Below are 20916 nucleotides of genomic sequence, written 5' to 3'. Positions count from 1 at the left end.
ATAGCAAGTGAATAACCACCAGAAGTAATTGTGTACTGGGTACAAATTAAAGGGGAGAGTGGCTGGGTGGCTGCTTTAGATCGGGTGGCTGGGGAAGGGAATCACATTAAGTTGAGATTTGATAGGCAAGAAGAGGCCAGCTTTTATCACATTGCAAGCATAGAACATTCCAGACAAAGGAACAACTTGTACTTCAACGTGTGTCTCGGAGTGTGGGGGACCCGTAAGGAGCTTCCAAACATAGAAAGCTGATAAAGAGTGACACTGGCCACTATTTCCCTCTGCCTCTGTCACACACACCATCTCTAATTCTCGTCTATGCAGAAAAGGGACACTTCGCTATTTTAAGAAGTACTGACCATTATGAAGACATGGCTCCAGCTAGTCAACCATGAAGTCCTGGATATTTTTCTGTTTAGTCTCCTTCTGTTTCTGGGACAAATACCATGACAAGAAACAACTTAGGAGAACAGATTTATCTTAGCTTTACAGGTCAGGGCTAGAACTCAAGCAGGAACCTGAAGCATAAACGTGGGAAAAGCTGCTCACTGGCCCTCTCAGGGTCATGCTTAGCTTGCTTTCTTCTATACCCAAGACTACTTGCTCAGGGAATGGTACCACCCACAGTGGGCTAGACCCTCCTACATCAATTAGAAATCAAGATAACCCCTCACAGACATACTGATGGGCCAATGTAACCCAGGCAATTCCTCTCCCAGATGAATCTAGGCTATGTCAAGTTGACAGTTAGGGCCAACTAGGACACTTGCTGTGAAAAAGTTTTTATGACATGTCCCTCCCTTGAGGCAAGATTTTCAGAAACAATGGGGTATCTAAGGGTAGGTGTAGGTAGCAAAGAAAGACAGAAGCAAGCACAGTAAATACAATTACACTAAGTCAACCCGAATTCACTTTACTTCAACATGGGAAACACTAATCCTATTTTTTATTCCGAGACCAGAGGAAGAGCAAGCAGGAAGAACAGGAGCAAACTCCATGTTGAGTTAACATGGAAAAAATCTGTCCAAACATTTCATTATCAAAAGGGCACAGACTTTTATGGCCACGTATGTATTTTTGGCACTCCACTGAAAAGTAAGAATTTTATCTGCTGACCTGCTTGCTTCTGGGTGTAAGCATCACCCTTCATTAACTTTCCCTTTGATTTCTCATTTGGCAGGCTGTGTGCATGCAGATTATACCTTCTCTTCCCAAGGCGGAAGAGGAAGACAGGAAAGGAGAGGAAGAGGCAGGGCGTGGAAACAGCACATTTCCGCACCCTTTAGTTGAATCCAGAAGGTGAGCACAAGGGCAGATAAGACCACACTTTCCTAGATGCTCTGTCAACCACCTACTGAGTTTGCTAGTTACAAACTTCCCGCCAAGGTTTCTTCCTAAAGATTCCAGGCAGAACCATGCCTTTGATGGACACTTTTATGAAATACAAGAAATCCATGATTTTCACTGTGAGCTCTACATTTATTTTGAATCTCCAGGCATTGTTTGTGGAGACAAGACCCAGCAATAGACTTAGTTGTTGCAAAGACAGAATAAAACAGATAGTCAATATGTTGGGTTTAGGATCTTTTCTTTCTGTTTTCCTCTGAAAAGATGTAATTTAAGCAAATTATGTCATCACCTCTGAAACTTGTTCTTAAGATACTCAACCTTTTAATAACCACAGAATTATTATTATTATTATTATTATTTGTAGACAAGGCTCCATCACACACACAAGCACAGGGATACAACTGAAAGCTGAGGAGCTGCTGAAATGTCTGAGATAAGGCAGGCTGTAAATGCCGGTTAACAGCTCCTCATGTTTACTCTCCTGTGATTTACACTAAATTTATGATGGCTATTAGAAGAAAAACACTTCACTGGATCAAGAGCACAGTCAAGACCTACTCATTAAACACATCTGCCCTTCCCTAAGAGAAGTGGTCCCTGTTTTAGTAAAAGCACTACAAATACATAATTAAAATGCAAACGTGAAACAAGTCAGTAGTAGCAATTAATTTTATGGCTGGTGCTGTAAGAATGTAAATCTCTTTTATGGATGCCTTTTCTTTTTTAAAAGCTCATTTTATCTTCTCAGAGAGAACACAGGTCTTTCACAGCGCTATACATAAACCTGATGGCACCTAAAATACAGGAGCCATCTGGAACAATGGCTCAGTGGTTAAGAGCATTGACAGCTCCTCCAGAGGACTGGAGTTCAATTCCCAGCAACCACATGGTGGCTCACAGCTATCTCTAATGAGATCTGATTTCCCCTCTTCTGGCATGCAGGTGTATATGCAGATAGAGCACCATGTACATAAAATTAGACACAAGAGCCAAAACAATGCAAAATGACCTACTGGGCAGCAATGGGTAGATTTCTGAAATCGCCTTAAACCATTGGCCAAAAGTTTCTTTTTCTTTCTTTCTTTCTTTCTTTCTTTCTTTCTTTCTTTCTTTCTTTCTTTCTTTCTTTCTTTCTTTCTTTCTTTCTTTCTTTCTTTCTTTCTTTCTTCCTTCCTTCCTTCCTTCCTTCCTTCCTTCCTTTCTTCCTTTCTCTCTCTCTTTCTTTCTTTTCCCTCCCTCCCTCCCTCCCTCCCTCCCTCCCTCCCTCCCTCCCTCCCTTCCTTCCTTCCTTCCTTTTTATAAAACTCCTCCCCATTTCTCAAGGTATTCTTAGAGTTGGTTTGCTTTTGACTGAGGTCCATGAAATCCCTTAGCAAACAATGAAGTGATGTGTAAATATAAGGTGTCATTCTGGTTCGAGTTTCTAATCAATCCTAACACTGCCAACACGTGAGCTGATCACAGGTTGAAGAATATAAGTACATCACTACTAAGGAAGCAAAGAACTCTTAAGATATCAGACATCATAGGGGATCCAGAGCCTTTCTGAGATGGAGCGATCTCATTCTCATGGCAATGTGAACCAGTAGAGATGTACATATTTCCACTATGTCAGAGAACAGTTAGGAACTGTTCTGCTGGGATAGAGAAGCTTTTGAGTTCTATTTCTCTCTCTCACTTTCTCTCTCTGTCTCTCTGTTTCTCTCTCTCTGTCTCTTTCTCTCTCTGACACTGTAATGGCTCCATTCATGACAACGCTTTGCTACACAGTGCCAATGGAAACAGTTCACGCAAGACTTATCATCCTGAGAAAATAATAGAAATTAAAGGCGAATGGTGGAAATATGTAGTTCCATGGACTTCGAAAGGCAAGGAGACTGAGTTGTCATGGACACTCCTCCATGTGACAAGCCTGTCTCTGGTTTTCCCTCCTGGCCAGGATTAGCTCCTGGGTCCCCACTGTTTCTTCCCAGTCCCCTCTCATCTGCACTTCTGATTCCTCCAGTTAAAAAGCTGGTCCTTGCTTTAATGGAGCCTCCAAGGAGTTCCCTTCTCCATCCTTTCTGAAAAGCAGTTGCACCCTGCCAAAGTCCGGAAGGCAGTGCCCCCTGAAAACATTTTCATACCATGACTAGTTAGTTATAGCTTCTAGCAAAGAGGAGATTTAACCATGCTCTGAATTTACCTTCTTTATTTTGAATATCCTTGGAATTTAAACATTTGAATATCACCTCAGTCAAGAACAGCTTGCCTGCAGAAGGGGTGGTGTGCCACACAGTCCAGTCCCGGAGAAAGCTTTTCTCTAACCAAAGAGGAAATTGCACAGGAATATGGAAAGTATTATAAAACCATGCAGAAGTACTCACAGTTTGGGTTTGGCAAGCAGAGGTGGTGGTTCCTTAGTGGGCGAAAGCAGGGCAGCTGGTGTTGGAGGAGATTTATTGCCGTAAGTTTTGCCATTAATCAGCCCATTGACTCCATGGCTGGGATGAACTCCATTGGTCTCCCTCTCCGAAGAGTTGAATTGCATTTGAAGTGTTGCCGTGTTGAGTCCGAAGTCGGGGCTGTTCACCTGCTGGATTTCAGATGGCTTCTGGGATGCCAGCTCATAGGAACCTGTCTCCAAGATTGGAGGGGGAGGTGGAAAGTGTTGGTCGTGATCACTGTTGGGCTCTCCCACTGAGTCATAGCTACAGTTCTCAGGGTTGGCTAAAGAAAGGGGGAAAAAAGAAGAAAAAAGCAATAAGACGCTACCCATTCAACAAATGATTTTCATACTCAGAGGTCCAGTGGGGGATCCTTTGTATATCATGAGGGAAGAAGTGCCACACTGCTGTCATGGGACTCAGGAACATTGCTAGCCTCATGGCCTTGTTTTGAGTGGCAACTCTTTGTCTCGTTCCCTGACTGAGCTCACCTGTAGAAAAACTAGCTACTGATTCATTAACAAATTGCATTAAGAGCTTAAGATAAAGCATCATCAAATATGACATTGCAAAGGATATCAATCCAAATGCTTTATCCTCTGACCCCCCAGTCCAGGAATCTCATTGGACATCTGACCAATGACTCACTGACAGCACTCAGGTTCAGAAGGGTTTATGTGGCCACCCCTTTTGAAGCCAAGGGAGAGAAGTTCTGAGCCCAAGTGAAATTCTTGAAATTCTTGTGAGTGCATAGAAAATTTCCATGTCAGGTGGGAAATTACATTGTCTCAAGCATAACTCAGTTGAAAACAGATTTAAAAATGTGACTCTCAATAGATTAAAAGTATCTTGAGATTGTACACTTCCTGAACCATTTACCTTTCTAAGAGCTGGCCGACCTTTGTGAATGCATCAAGCAATGCTAATTGAGGTTCATAAAAAACCAAATAGTTTATCAACTGTGTTTGGCACACCAGGTTCAGAGAGTCTTAGTGTTTGCTGTTATTGTTTGGAGACTGCTGTGATGATTGGACGGGACACTCTTCAAGCTGACTGAAAATTAAAATGCTGGGATACAGCCTGCTGTGTGACCCCAGGGACAGCTCTGTCTACCGTTGTTCATTCAGGTCAACCATGTCCCAGTCAGGTGAGCCTTTCCTCCCCTGCTTATCTTAATGAACATACAAACGCATTGACAATCCCCAAGCTTCTTCTGGTTGTGCCTCTGCTGCCACCTAGCCCCCCAGAAGAGTCCTTGCTCTTCTGGAAATCAGGGCAGGAGACTAGCCACCCATTTACAGATGCCCTACTGTGTGTTTCCCTGTGTGCTAGGCATGGTCAAAGTGACCAGTTTCAAATCTCTGTAAGATGAGCTTGAAAGATGAGGCAGCTACTACAAGCTGAGGTCAAGTTCATTGGTAGAAAACTCACCTAAACATACAAAGAAAAGCAAAGATCTGTTTTTTCTTATTGTCTTCCCTAATGATCTGTTTTTGAGTTGGGTGTCCATGTATTTTTTTTTTTAAACACTGGTTTAAGTAGTGCAATATTTTATCTTTCACATCAGAGTCGGTTACTCAAATTAATATATACTGAGAGGAGATTTGATTTCTAACACCTTTACAACGTCTCTGCATTTCATCACTTGCATTCCTTTCTAAGAAGTTTCAATCATGGTGTGCAGGGTGACACATTTGGACAGGTTTCTGCAGGTCCTCTGCACTGCTAAGGACCATGACCGCACCTCTGACTTAAAGGTGACATCCCGAGGTGAGGAATCCTAGCTCAGCACGAAGATTATCAGCTCTATTGTTTCTGAGTCCAAGATTGCGTGATTTTTAAAAATTGGCCCCATGAGCCGGTGCTAATCACCCCCACAGCTCCGTGCCTCCCCCAAAGCCCTTTGTTTGAGATGAGACATCTGATGGTTAGGAGAACTCTTGGAGTGGCCGTGACATTCCTAAGAGCTGAGCACTGCTCCTGGGACAGTTGCTGCCTGTCTTGGGGAATTGCACAAGAGCCGGGTGGGAGGAGCCCGCTGCTTTGGATTCCCAGGTACCTGAGGTGATAACAAGCTGAGCAGTGCTGGTCACTGATCCGTAGTCATTTCTGGCTGAGCAGGTAAAGATGCCTGCATCTTCAGGAAAGCTCTCAGCAATGACAAGGGTGCAGATCTCCTCTGGAAGCAAAAAGACCAAGATAATCTGTTAGAAGGGAGACTGGCAGAAGAGTCATGTGAAGTGAGTCCACACCTCCTCCAGCTTCCTCCAACTCTCCAGGCTCCAGGCTTGAATATATATATATATATATATATATATATATATATATATATATATATTCAATAAGTACAAAGATAAACAAATTAAAGCATAAGGTGAAAAGTGTAATCTCATTTTATAATCTAATTTTGTCTGTATCCAATGCTCCTGAACATGTCTCCAGAAGTAAACATAAAGAATTGGTTGTATTTAATTCTACAGAATAATTATGACAGCTTTTAAAACACATATCGATATTACCAAAGTACGTTGCTTCGAGGTACCATTACAGGGTTGCATATGCATCTTTTATATATATATATTATCAAGTACCAAGGTCTATGGGCCTCTGTGAGCATTGTAGCCATCCTCTAGTCCTGCACTTTATTTTATTCCTGAACCTCATGCCACCCCCATTCCAGATGAGGTGATGATGCTGATGACAGTGTGGCTAACAGACTGCTGGAGATTTTCCTTACAGCTGGAGATGTGCACGATTCTCAGATGTCAAAATGCCCTGTTGCTGGACAGAGATCTGGGGACTACAGTGATTATAAGCTGTGGGGACCACAGTGATTATTACAAGTTGTAGAGACTTCATCAACAGGCATAGCTCAAGGTAACTGTGCTACGACCCCAGGGATGCATGCTTACATTTCCAAGCTATGAAATCACACCGCTTACTCTTATGGCACAGTCCTCAATTCGACATCAAAATGGGGTGTGCCAAACTAGATTCATTGCACAACACAAACTGAATCAGTGACAGAGCTTGGTTAATACTGTACAGACCTGACATTGTTTGGTTAAATGTAGAGAAAAGTGACAGACAAACATCACAAGTTTCCACTTATACGGTATGTAAACAGGTCAAACTCTCCTCCTACAGGAGCTGAGTAGTGGCGGCTGGGGGCTGTGGCCAGGACACAGGAAGCTGCCGCTCAGAGTGGATAAGGCTGCAAACCTGTCGGGGAGGCAGTTCTGAAGGATCTGCTGTGCAGCGCTGTATGACAGTGGCACACTGTACCCTTAAGACTTAAGAAAGCATACTTCCTGTCATGAACTTCTCTCTTTTGCTTCAGCAAAGAAGATTAAAAGAGCAGAGCAGGGGCTGGAGAGATGGCTCAGTGGTTAAGACCCCTGGCTGCTCTTTCCGGTTCCCGGCTCCAGTCCCAGCACCTGCATAGGGCTTCACCATCTGTATGTAACTCTAGTTTCAGGAGACCCAGTCTCCCCTTCTGGCCTCTGTGAGCACCAGGCACATGCATGGTGTATTTGCAGACAAAGAAACAGAATAATGAATGTCTATTGTTTATCCATTTAAATACCAAGTAAGGCAAACTTTTGAGAGGTCTCCAAAACATAAAGAAATTCATCTAAGGAAGATGTTGCTCAGGTAGCCTCCATTTTGTTTTTTAAGAGTAAGAACAAATGAGCCGTAGTTCCAGCAAAAGGGAAGAAATAGATGAAAGGAACCAACAGCCTGACTAATGAAAGGTTATAAGATATCAAGAAAGACTTCTGAGAGAAAGCCTGGAACCTCTTCCCATGCACAGAGCCCAGACGTTCAGAGTCCACCCAGCTATTTGCTGAGTGTGCTAAGGAATGTGCTGCCTTAATAGTCTATAGCTAATACTCTAATATTATCTCACACTAATATCTAATGTCAATGTGAGATAATGGTGCAAGGTTTCTAGCCTTAAGTTATTTGTAATTTTCAGGGGGTGAGATACGGCAGCATGGAAGGAAGACTTGAATTAGAAAGTCTCTAGGTGGATTGAAACCCCAAAGTTTACAGGCCCAGTGCCCACAGGGCTCGAGAGTGTGCCTAGCCTCCCTTCCCCCTCCCTTCAAAACTGTGCTGCCTTTAAAGGCAGGCAAGTCAGTTACAAGTGGGAAAACCAACCAGAAAATCCCAGTTTGCTAAATGTAAATATTTATTTAAATATAAGGTGGAATTAGGAAAGAATTACATTATTTTTTTAGGCAATTTTAAAAAATAGAAGAGAGAAAGAGGAAAACATATTTTGGTGTTTCTGTTTGTTTCAGACTTTTCAACCAAACAGAAGGTTGGCTATATAATATCTTTTATTTGTTTTTTTTTTTTTTTATTTGTTCGTTTTTTTTTTTGTTTTTGTTTTTGTTTTTTTTGAGACAGGGTTTCTCTGTATAGCTTTGGAGCCTGTCCTGGAACTCACTCTGTAGCCTAGGCTGGCCTTGAACTCAGAGATCCTTTCTCTTCTGAGTGCTGGGATTAAAGGTGAGTGCCACCACCACCGGGCTGTAATATCTTTTAAATCTGATCAGATACTAGGTATCCTATAATTATTCTACAACCACAAAGACAAGATTTTTTTTTGTTCTTTTCCCCACATTTTTTTTCTTAGTAGCTTTACAATCCTTCCAACTCAGTCTATAAAGACAAAAATAAACGATGTTTCCTGAATTATCTTTTCTTTTTTCTTTTTTATTAAGACCTCTCTATATATTTAAAACCTGTGAATTTATATTTTGGGCACACTTTGATCTCAGTGCTTGGGAGGTGTAGGCAGGAGGATCAGGAGTTCAGGGCCAGTCTTGAGCTGTGCAAAAGCTAGCAGGGTCCAGATGAGACCTGGTCTCAAAACCAAAATCAATGAAACAAACAAACAAACAAACAAACAAACAAAAAAGACTCCCTGACTCTCCAAATCTTCCCACCACTCCAGTAAACCAAAAATATGTTTTGATTAGATAATACATGCACATGATAAAAATTTTATACAAATATAAAACTTAAAAGGTACAAATGGGTATTTAACTTTCTACCTCTTAAATAATTATGTTAAATTTTTTATGAGGGTTTAACTTAAATTTAAGACAGAGACTTGAACATACATATTTTTGTTTATATCTATACATTTTTATTTCTTACAGAGACATATAATAAAGGTCTAATTATTGTGATTTACACAGGTTTCTTCCCACTGTGTGTGAAGAGTACAGTAACCTCACAAGAACTCAATGATAGTTATTTCAGTTAAAAGATAGTTTGAATTCTTCATAATGTAACGAAATGATGGTATCATTGTAGTTTCCTGGGCTACAAATAGGGAAAAATATTGGCTATTGAAAATCACAACCTGACGGGAGGCCTTGCCTTCTTATCAGGGGAAATGGGGGGTGAGTTGGGAGGGGGACGCTGCGGGGGGTGGGGGGGATGGGAGGAGGGAAGAGGGGAATCTTTGGTGTGTAAAATGAATGAAAAAAATTTTCTTAATAAAAAAAAAAGAAAATCACAACCTGAGCTGTTTTTTTGCAAAGATATGGAGACATGTTTTGGTACAACATAGCATGATCACACAGAATCATCACAGCAAGCAGGTCTGAGGGTGGCAACCTTGGCCCTCATCTGACTCCTGAGGATGGCAAGTGACTTGAGAAGTCCTTCCAGGCCTCATCAATGAGTAGCACAAGTTACATTTTCTACACTTTACCATCAAAACAGTCCTCTAAAAGACACCATGGAATACCAGTGTGATTGTGAGCTTAAATGGATAGCACTACCCAATTTTCTCTAGTTCTTAATGTTTACCTAAGAGGAAAACAAAGCCTGTTAAGTTCAATGTTAGCAGGGTATTTGCTCCCAGTTGCTGTAGTATTAAAATAGCAAAGGGCAAAAAATACTGAAAAATTAAACTTAGGTTGCATGCTATTTCCACAATGAATGTCAACAGTGTGTGTCATTAGAAACAACAACCAAATAAATAAACACGCTCAAGTTAATACCACATTGCATGAAGCAGGCAGCTGCTTAGGGACAGGCAGATGTAAACCCAGGCAGACCCACCTTCCTGTCTTTGCAGTGGGAAAGGTCTCCGTGTGCCACTGGGCAAACACTATAAATGAAGAATGCGGAGCTAGGGTGTGTAATTTACATTTAAGCTACTTTGGCATTTTTCAAATTGGTGGCTCTCCTTACAGAGGAGAAGAAAATCTACGTGCTACAAAAATGAATTGGCCACTTTGGTTTTGGGTCCTATGTTTGGCTCTCGAGAGATGCCCAGGATCCTTCGTCATTATTTAAATTTGTGTAAGTTTAGAACTAGAGTGCCTGTGCTCCTGGGTAAGACAGGTGATAGTTCCGAGGGGTTGTATTTATGAGCCTGGCTGCAGAGGATCCTTTACTTTTGACTCTTGACTCTTTCACAGCGGGGGCTTGCTGGGGCTGTCTGTGATAAGAATCACCTGCAGTGATGGCTAAATGTGCTGGCTTCTCAGTCCTTTCCGCTCACCTAGAGTCTGACTAAGCAGCTCTGGGAGAGAGCCAAGGGATTTTTTTTTTTTTTAAATAAGCTTTCCAGATGATTTTTGTCTTGAGAAAAGTTCTAAAACAGTGAATTTCAAACATTTCTTAGAATGGACAGAAGGAGATACACTTTATGTTCAACCTGGTGTCTCTCTCTCTCTCTCTCTCTCTCTCTCTCTCTCTCTCTCTCACACACACACACACACACACACACACACACACAAAATGTATACACATACATATACTCTATACATATATATGTATGAGCAAGAGCACACACACACATAGTGGCAACAAATGTCACAGCAAATGCTGAACAGACACACTACTATTTTTTTTAAATTTATCTACTTTTTGTCCAAAAATTTTGATTCTATTTATGTGTGTGTGTGTGTGTGTGTGTGTGTGTGTGTGCGCCCACCCATACCACAGCTCATGTGTGGATGTCAGAGGACAATTCCTGGAGTCGATTCCCATCTTCCACCCTGTGGAGTCTGGGGACCAAATGCAGCTTATCAGGCTTGGTAACAAGAACCTTTACCCACCAAGTCATCTTACTGTTCCTTCCTGCTTTTTTCCTTTTGGATTTTTGAAAATCTTTCTTTCTTTGTTTCTTTGTTTCTTTGTTTCTTTGTTTCTTTGTTTCTTTGTTTCTTTCTTTCTCTCTCTCTCTCTCTCTCTCTCTCTCTCTCTCTCTCTCTTTCTTTCTTTCTTTCTTCTTCTTTTTTTTTAAATGTAGCTCAGGCCATGATCTTCCTGCCTCAGCTTTGTTAGTTCTGGAATTACAGGTATGTACTATCATACCTGGCTCTGCTTATTTTAAAAAAAATGGTAGTTGCAAAGGAAGGCTGGGGATGTAGCTCCATAGTAGAACACTTGTCTAACACGGACAAGTGCCTAGGTTTGATCCCCAGTACTGAAAAACAGAAGATGGTCACCATCCACTTTGCTGACTCATTTTGAACCACTCTTGGACCAGCAGAGGAAAAGCGATGCCTCTTGAGGTTGACAAGATAGCTTACTGGGTAAAGACGCAAAACCTGACACCTTGAGTTCAATCCTTGTAACTCACATGAAGGGAAGAGAAAAATAACTCTACAAGTGTCCTCTGAAGTCCACAGCTGTGGGAGCCCTACGCCTAGGTTACTTAATATCCATCAGTCCTGAATGGTTGAAGTGTTAAGGGAAGAGCTTGAGATTTGGGGTTGAAAGACGCTGATATATATAAAGGATGCAACTATTTGATTGAAAAGTTCAGTAAATAGAAAGAAAATAACAGATTGACAGAAGGCTGCAAGGTCACCTTGTATGCTTTGATAATATTGTGCAGTCTTGGTGTTCCAGGTGAAGCAGATAGAAAGTGTGGCAACAGTTCAAGGTGGGGCCTCCACATCAGTGTGACTAGTCATTTCGGAAGTGAGAAACTACTGGAAAGGTAGAAGGTACTAGGAGGTTTTTGTTTGTTTTCTTGTTTCTGTTTTTTTTTTTTTTAAATTGAATACATGTGGTTATGAATGTAAGCAGAGAAGGGTAAATAAAACCTAGGATATTTGTGTTCTAAAAGATTTTAGGTAGACTGGTCCCAAACCCTCATTCCTCAGGTTTGATCTCAAGAATATGGCTAATTAGTATTGCGTTCCAAACTCTCAGGGTAGGCCAGGCACCAGGTGCACTGCTTCGTTCTAGAGCACAAAGCCTCTATAGTTGTCCCGCCTTTTTTTCCATGTTAATGACACAGGGAGCCTGGTGCAAAGGAAAGCATTGAAAGATCTAAGTCCGGAAACAGAGTTTCTTGATGCTTCAAATTCTAATTAGCTTTCTCCATATCCTAATAAACTAGTGGTTCTCAAACAAGGAGATAGCTGAATGTCCCCTAAGAAGACGTCAGATCCCTGGCATCATTCGTGAGTATATTATAATGTGGATATGCTGGCATTAGAAGAAATGAACAGGTATCCTTTTGAAGTTGTGGAAAACATCCTCAAGTAGTCGCTGCCTCTGCGATATGGGCTCTCAGCAGCATTGAGTGTGTGTATGAGTGTGTGTGTGTGTGTGTGTGTGTGTGTGTGTGTGTGTGTGTGTGTGTGTGTGTGCAGTTAAGGGCACCCACGTATGTGCACAGGGGCCAAAAAAGGACTCCAGGTATCCAGTTCTATCTCCACCCTCCTCCTTGTTCCATTGAGACTGCTTTTCTCACTGACCCTGGAGCTGTTGGACTTAGTAATCTGAAGCGTGGCTTCTGCCTCTGCCCACCACAGTGCTTGGGTTATAGGTGAGTACATGACCACATCCAACTTTTTATGTGGCTCCTCCTAACTCAAACTCAGGTCCTCAGGTTTACAAAGCAAGTGCTCTTGGACCCTGAGCCATCTCCCAGCATCCTGACGACTCCGAAAGAATGGTGATGCTTCTTCTTACCCATCCCTTCAAAGACTCTGGGCTTTTCTAAGTTATACCTCCTTAAGGAAACATAAGGTTCTGTATACAATTGCCTCTTCTTAGCCGAGGAGGTAAGGAAGGAGAAAGGTGTATGGTTTTCTGGTCCTTGTGTGATTTGAATATAAAGTCAAGACCCGGCATGTGGCAGGCAAGGTCCTGCTTTTGCCAGGCTGGTCCCGGGCTTTTGATCGCTCGCCTCCTGAGCATTCAGCTCTTGCCCTTAAACAGCACTTTCTGAGTCTGCCTTATTTTATCCAACAGGTCTGTCCTAGCATCCACCTCCTCCTTCATTGAAAATTAGACTCAGTCAATTTCCCCAACTGAGATTTTAGGAGGGCAAGTTTCCGGTTAGGACCTGTTATCAACTCAAGTGAAATCATTTATCACGTATTGCTTTATTAGTTCCTTTTGTTTTTTTCATGGCTCATGTTCCCAGCACTTAACACACACCTCCTCAGTATTTTTTTTTAAAACAAATGCATGAGTGAATTTAGATAGAAGGAAGAATATTTGCTCCATAAAACAAAAATGATTGATTTCCCTACAAGTTTCCTTTGCAATTCCAATCTGATCAGACAGGACTTATTTCATATGAATTTCCAGAAATACTGTGCATAAAACAAGATACAGATCTGCATATGGTTGAGACCAAATAGATGTGTAGAAAAGTCATGACTCAGAAACAAACAGCATTGGGATGTTATTTGGTGACATCCCAGTGATGTTTACAGTTGGTCAACTCCATGGACCCAAGGCTGCTTTCTGTGCTTCTCTTTGAAGGAGTCTTCCAAGTGGGGTGACGAGCTCATGCGGTAAGGGGTGAAAGGAGCATCATGGCATGTGTGATTTGGACATCATTAGATATGAAGCAAGCCACAAGGAAACGAGGTGCGCCAGGTTGTAACATGGAATTTTCATCTGACTGCAACTTACCCCTACATTTGTAAAAGGAATTCTGGTAAGAACTGATGTCAGAAAATGATTGGTTGTGTCAAATGAAGGGAATTACAGGCTAGCTGGCCTGTACCAAAAAACTGTCTCCATTATAAATAGAACAGTCTATGGTTACTAATAACATAATTGTGATCCTTTTTAATCCAATTTCTCCAAATTTGACTTTCTAGGGTTGTGATTTGAAGGCATCTAATAAATTACTAAGTCAGAAATTATTTTTATTGGTAATAAATACTTTTTAAAATTACCTAAAAATTACTCAGTTATAGCAGAAGGCAATCCTGAATCCCACTCAAGTAAGTGAATATATTTAACCCTTGGTGAAACACAAACCAAAGGCAAATTTGCAGAAACTCATACAGTGAAGAGGTAGCAAGGGTGACATCATCTGGTTCCCTGGGTGGCTCTCAGGACACTGTTTCATACATATCTCCCTTTGTAACCTTTTGAACTTTTATCTGGAGTCACTAACAGCTTTTGCTTTTCAAACTACGTGGTTTGGCAAACACAACTCATTAAAAAAAAAAAAAAAAGCTTTGGTTAAACTCATTGGAGAAGAAATCCAGTGTGGTTGAAAGCAGAAAGTATGTTCTAAGGATCTTTACAGACAGTCAGTTCTATCCACACAGAGAAAAGGACATTTAAAATGTTCAGGGTAAGGATGCTAATGAAATGAAACCCTGTGTATTTATCAGCTAGAGGAAATAAAACAATACTAGCACATTAGAAATGGCTTGTGCATCCTCCCCAACTTAATCCTCCTTCTCTTGAGGTAGTATTTCCTTTGATGGTCTAGGTACATCCTTTAAAAAATGGGTACCAAGTATATATTTTTGTTATTTAAAGAACTGGACAATAAGTCTGACCTTGCCACTGTTAAAAAAACAAAACAAAACCCCGAGCTACTATCTTGGGCCATGAAATAATATCATCTTTCCTGAATGTTTCAAAGCAAGCAAGCAAGCAAGCAAACAAACAAACAAACACACTCACAGAAGTACTTAGCAGGCAACATTCTAAATCTTGGAAAATGTGACGCTCATCTGGCGGGGCTAAGTCTGGACAAGAACTGGACTCCTAACAGTTATTATTGATGGACTCAGCACCAGCAAATTTCATGTTTCTAAACTCAACATGGCCAGATCCTAGCTCTCCGGACTAGAACAAAATGGCCATCTTCCGTGGGGGCAACACGAGTGTCTTCCGCTGCTCCAGGTGTCAGTCTGTGGATGAGAGATCAGGACAGCTAACCTGGGGAAACTGGCTCCGCCATCAAGCCAGTCTGTCATGGGGCAAAAGATGTGAAGGAACCAGGGCGGGGAGCTCCTGGTGCAGACAGCCTCAGTGGGGTTTCCTCCTGCCTTACACCCTGCAATCTGCAACTGGGGACTTGCCCTCCTCCCTGGTGCACAGCTGGTATACTCCTGGAGGTTCCCTTTGATCCCCACTTCCTGTTCTCCACATCTGCGTCTTGCTCTTTCTGGTTCAGCTCTCTGGTTGTGGTGGAGAACACCCTCCTTCCGGGATCGTGGAAGAATACTTCTGAGACCTTGCGAGTCTGGAAATATTTTTACTAGGTCTTTACACAGACCCAGAGATCTGGGGAGAATTCCAAGTTTGAGGTAATTTTGCATTTGAAGCCTTTGCTTCACGGTCTCTTTGTGTCTAATGTGGCTGCTGAGAAGGCTTGAGCCTCTCTGAGGTCCCTGGGAAGGTGTTCATTCAGGGGTTTCCTTATTCTGGATATTCTGAGCTCCCCAGGGATATGCGCAGCTCTGAATTTGTTTCACATATTGCACAGTTGGTGTGCATTTTCAATCTAGAAAGGAATGGCTTTAAATTTGGGGCATTCGTTTGTATACACACACACACACATATGCATTTGCGTGTGTGTGTATGTGTGTGTGTACATGCTTTTGAATGTTGTGGTCAGGGGTGGAAAATAGACATTTTCCTCAGTTGCTCTCCACTTTATTCTGTGAGACAGGGTCTTTCATTGAATCTACAGGTCTCTGGTTCGATTGGCTGGCCCACAAACCCCAGAGATTCACCTAGCTCTACTGCCCAGCCTTGGGGTTGCAGACAGGCACTGCCGAGCCCAGCTGCTCTATGGGTGCTGGGAATCTAAAGACCAAAATCCAGGCGTGGGCAGAAAGTGCTTCCCTGACAGAGCGTCAGGGGAAGTTTTTGAATCACTTCTTTGATAATGCCTTTCTCCTCCTGGAATCTCAATTACATATCATCTCTTTCAGCATCTCTGCCTTTTCTGCCTTTCTACCCTGCTGTGGAGATTTCTTCTCTGTGTGCTCTGTGGGCCATTCCCTCAACTTTTGTTTATGCTACTGTGGTGGTATTTTGTTTGGGATCTAACAAATAAAGCTTGCCTGAACATCGGTGTGTGGAGCTAAGCCACTAGGTAGCCATAGAAGCGAGACAGTGGTGGCACACACCTTTAATCCCAGCACTCAGGAGGCAGAGGCAGGCGGATCTCTGTGAGTTCAAGGCCAGCCTGGGCTACACGGAATTAATCCAGTCTAAAAGAGAAACAGAGCCAGGTGGTGATGGCTCACACCTTTAATCCCAGTCCTGGGGAGTCACAAGCATTTAATCCCAGTGCTAGGGAGATGGAGACAGGAAGTGATATGGCTGGGTGGAGAGAGGAATATAAGGTGGGAGGAAACAGGAATTTATTGCATTCAGTCTGAGGATTCCTGGAGACAGGATCTTGCCCACTTTGGTCTGAGGATTATGTAGAGGTAAAAGTCTCTCTAGTGGCTGCTCCTTTCCTTCTCTGATCTTTCAGCATTTACCCTGATATCTGGCTCCGGGTTTTTATTATTAGGACATATTACAATTTGAGATACACGCTACCATTTTTTTTTTCATTTCAAAATGCTCTCCACTTTCATAAAAATTAGCCTTTGGGTTTTCATCTCAGGCCACTGGTGTTATCATCTGTTCGAGGGCTACATTTTAAGTGTTTCTTTCATTTTACATTTTCCTCTCTTGGCAAATCTGCTGTCTCCAAGTCGCTCTTGGAGGGGCTACTTCTCCAGAGGCTTCGCTTCTGCCTTTCTGAAGCGGTTCTGAGCTGACTAGAAATTTCCCTTTTCCTGTGGTGTAATGTAGGTGGCATCTTCGGAGAAAAATCTCCAAAACCATTGTTTACTTTTTTCTCCTCTTGAGGTGTTTAAATTGCCCAGAGAAGAGTTCTTTAGTCTCTGCCAAGTAAGGCAAAGTCCACAAGTGAACATTCTAGAAGGTGAATACAAGAAAGGGTTGAAGTCTTACCTCCTTCCTCACTCCCCCTCCCTCCTTCCCTTTCTTCACCCCCCCCCCCTTTGCCTTCTCCTGCATTTATATTTGGAGGCCAGAGAGCAATGCCCAGTCTTTGTTCAATAGTGCTTTATCTTGATTTGTTTTTTGTTTGTTTGTTTGTTTGTTTTGTTTTTCGAGACAGGGTTTCTCTGTGTAGCTTTGTGCCTTTCCTGGAACTCGCTTTGGAGACCAGGCTGGCCTCGAACTCACAGTGATCCGCCTGCCTCTGCCTCTGCCTCCCCAGTGCTGGGATTAAAGGCGTGCGCCTCCACCACCGCCCGGTTATCTTGATTTTTTAAAACACAGTCTCTCATTCAATCTGAAGCACATCCATTTGGCTAGGCTGGCTGGCCAATGAGCCCTAAGGACTTATCCCTCTCTCCTTTCCTGGTATCAGGGTAACAGAGCACCGTGATGCCTGTCTTGTTTATGTGGGTTCTAGGAATCCAAACTTAGGTCTTCAGGCTTGGGCAGCACAGCGGCACTTTATGAATGAGCCACTTCCTCAACCCCTTCCTTCCTTCCTTCCTTCCTTCCTTCCTTCCTTCCTTCCTTCCTTCCTTCCTTCCTTCCTCCCTCCCTCCCTCCCTCCCTTCCTCCCTCCTTTCTTCCTTCCTTTCTTCTTTCATTCTTAATTTCTTTAGAAACATGTAGTTCAGGCTGGCCTAGAACTCTCACTGTTCAGTTTTTAAATTTTTCTTTTCAGTGCATACTTAAAAGTACCTTCAATCTTCCCCTTTCCTCTTAAAGACTAAAGTAAACTGCCTTGGGCTGTGAGACCTTAAGTATATTAGCATAGTTTTACAGTCATCTAAGCCAACAGACGAGCCTAAAAGCTCCATGAGTTAGGAGGTTATTCCTATAGAACTTTATAACTCATAGTAGAACAAGTTAAGTACTGTTAGCAAAACATTTATGCATTAAAGGAAAGTCATCCTTTTCTTCTTCCATAACCACAATTGCATTTTAACGGGTGTGAGCATTTACTGGGAACTATATAACCCCTTTGCAGTTAGACTGGATATAGTAAAGCTCATTTCCACACGGATTTTCAGAAGTCCTTGTTTTTTGTTTTGTTTTGTTTCTGGTGTCACTTACCTATCAAAAACTTAGTGTTACAAAAATGTGTTGTCCCACAGGACAAAAAGGATGGTGACCCAGTGTTAAAATTTTAGCTGGTTGATGCATTATATCTATCAGACATAATGTATCAGAGTGTTTGTGTCAAAAGTTTCCAACCTGTGACACGTCTCTGTCAGTGTGGAGAGGCGCCCTGGATACCTGATTGGGGAATGTCTTTCTGTATGCTGTGAATATGTGTTGCTCTGATTGGTTGATAAATAAAGCCATTTGGCCTATGGCAAGGCAGCTTAGAGGCCGGTGGGAAAATCAAAGAGAGATAGGAAGAAGGCTGGACGCCAGGAGCTACCCAAGGAGCAACATGTAATGGGATGCAGGTAAAGCCATGGAACCTGTGGCGATACATAGATGAACAGTTATGGGCTAATTTAAGATATAAGAGCTAGCTAGCAAAAAGTTTGAGCCATGGCCATGCAGTTATAATTAACATAAGCGTCTGTGTGTTTACTTGGGGGACGCAAGTGGGAGAGATTTGTCCCAACCAGCAGGCTGGGACACGGGAAGTTTTCTGACTACAGGTGCCCTGTCATATAGGAAGGGAAACACAGGCTGCATTCAGGCTGGTTTTGTCCTACACAGCTTCTTAAACTTAAGTCTCAAGTGAGTACCACCTACTGGTTCCAGAGTAAGCATCGACATAACTGCCCGTTCACAACTCAGCCCTTAGGACATTCAGCTAGCAGAGTTCCCCCACATTATGAAGCACACAGAATTATATCGATGTGGACAAAGATCTAGGATAGGTTACATTGCTAAGTGGAGAGTTATACTGGAAAGAGGGATAATAAGCCTTATTTTTTAAAAAGGGGGTTAGAGAGATGACCTCAGGGGTTAAGAGCCTATGCTTCTCTTACAGAGGACAGGGGTTCAGCTCCTAACACCCACATCAGACAGCTCACAACAGCCTGATACTATACCTCCAGGGGATCCTATGGACTCTCCCGAACTCCTGAGGTACCTACACACATGTGTACATCCATATACATAGACACACAAACGCATAAATCTTTTAAAAGAAAGTAAGAGACACCATGTGTGATCTCTCTGTCTCTGTCTGTCTGTCTGTCTGTCTGTCTGTCTCTCTCTCTCTCTGTGTGTGTGTGTGTGTGTGTGTGTGTGTGTGTGTCTGCATGTGTTTCCCAACTTACTTTTTTGTGGCTTTGATTTCGAATGCCACTAGACCACTAGACAATGCTGTAGGAACAATTCAAGGCAGCCTGTGGCTCTTTCCAGACAGCTGAGTAACAGCCCGAGTATTAACATCTGTGAATGAGTCTTCATCCTCTTACAGTGGATTAGTCTTTGAAGGATTCAATCAGGGTAGAGTCAGAATGTCAAAAAAAGGGGGCCAGGCAGGTAGTATGACAAACCAATGTTGTTCTTAAGTAAGCTGACTCGCTATTAATTCACAAAACAGTCTGAAAAGATTTGTGATGAAGCTGACTCCTGTCTAGACAGAGAGGGGCGTGTAAAACACATCAGACAGACACAGCACAGCAGTGACAGGAAAAACCTGCTCCAGTTGCATAAATGCACAGAGGGAAGGAATCAGCGAGTTCCTTCTTTATCTAAATATCTAATCCTAATGGGCCCGTATCTAGATCCTAGGGAATTTCCACTTTATTTTTAGAGCCTGAAAGCATCTTACCCATCCATAACAAGGAGGGGGAAGAGGAAGAACAGATAAGAAGAATGGGGGAGTTGATGGAGAAAGAGAAAGGGAGGGAAGGAAGGATGCAGACAGAGAGGAACAGACGAGCGACCAGGAAAGAGTAACTATGCCAGAGGAAGAGGAGAGAGAGCAATAAAATCTGTTTAATATTGTCCCAGATTTCAAAAGCTATTTATGTTTTAGCATTTGGAAAACATCACTGACCAAGCCCTATAAAACTTATCTCTTGCCTCACATGTACTCTAGGCATGTGCGTTTTCCTGTTTCTGCTTATATAGTGGTTAACATTCAGATATCACAGAAGCGGGCCCCTACATCCCTACATTCATTCTATGAAGATGATTATACCAGTGGCTGCTTAGATCTAGTAATAAGTCAGGTCATTTCAGAGAAGTAGTTTGAAAACACACACACACACACACACACACACACACACACTCACTCATATATATTCTCTTACACCTATACCCACACACATTCATTCACAATCACACACACTTGCAGATGCAGTCTCTCTCTCTTTCACACACACACACACACACACAACACACGCACACACTCTCTCTTACACACACACACACACACACACACGTGCACACACACGTGCACGCGCGCACTCCCTTGATATGGAAATTTCAAGGTCAACACAAGGAAAACATTTGGAAATTAGGAAATAAATCACACTTAGTTTTGTTAGGCTCACTCTACTTCATTTCAATACAAACATGCTTTAAAATAGGCTTGTTCTAGTTTATATTCCCCCCACCTCACACAAGCAGTCACGTGAATAGTATGTGACTCTTGTGTTAATTCTTCTTTTTGTTTAAAAATGACCATGGATTTTACTTAAAACTGCATGACAAGTGTGGACTTCCCAAGGTGGAACGTATTAAATGCCACATTGGAAAAACAAAAGGGAGGACTCTGTAGCTGTGGTAAATAAGATGATGGTGGAAGTACCAGAAGCCAGAAGTTTGTCTTCTTTTTAATAGTTTCTGACTTCTTTATTTTCTTATAGTGACAGATTTTCTTGAAATTTTTCTCTGCCAAGGTATACTTGCTTTTACCAGA

General features: G+C 42.3%; 1 protein-coding gene across 4 annotated transcripts in view; it reads right to left on the bottom strand.

Moving 5' to 3' along the window:
- Window positions 1-20916, bottom strand: part of Palld (palladin, cytoskeletal associated protein) — a 413911-nt gene that overhangs the window by 185957 nt on the left and 207038 nt on the right. For all 4 annotated transcript variants that reach the window (XM_006996647.4, XM_015989967.3, XM_015989968.3 and 1 more), the window contains 2 exons: window positions 5836-5955; window positions 3717-4059 (listed from right to left, as the gene is read on the bottom strand). In XM_006996647.4, the coding sequence (XP_006996709.2) occupies window positions 3717-4059; window positions 5836-5955 (463 nt within the window). The remainder of the gene's footprint in view (window positions 1-3716; window positions 4060-5835; window positions 5956-20916) is intronic.

The sequence above is a fragment of the Peromyscus maniculatus genome, chromosome 17 (genome assembly GCF_049852395.1).
Source record: "Peromyscus maniculatus bairdii isolate BWxNUB_F1_BW_parent chromosome 17, HU_Pman_BW_mat_3.1, whole genome shotgun sequence".
NCBI classification, from domain to species: domain Eukaryota; kingdom Metazoa; phylum Chordata; class Mammalia; order Rodentia; family Cricetidae; genus Peromyscus; species Peromyscus maniculatus.
Note: the sequence above shows the minus strand (reverse complement) of the source record. Positions and strands in the feature narration are given on the sequence as shown.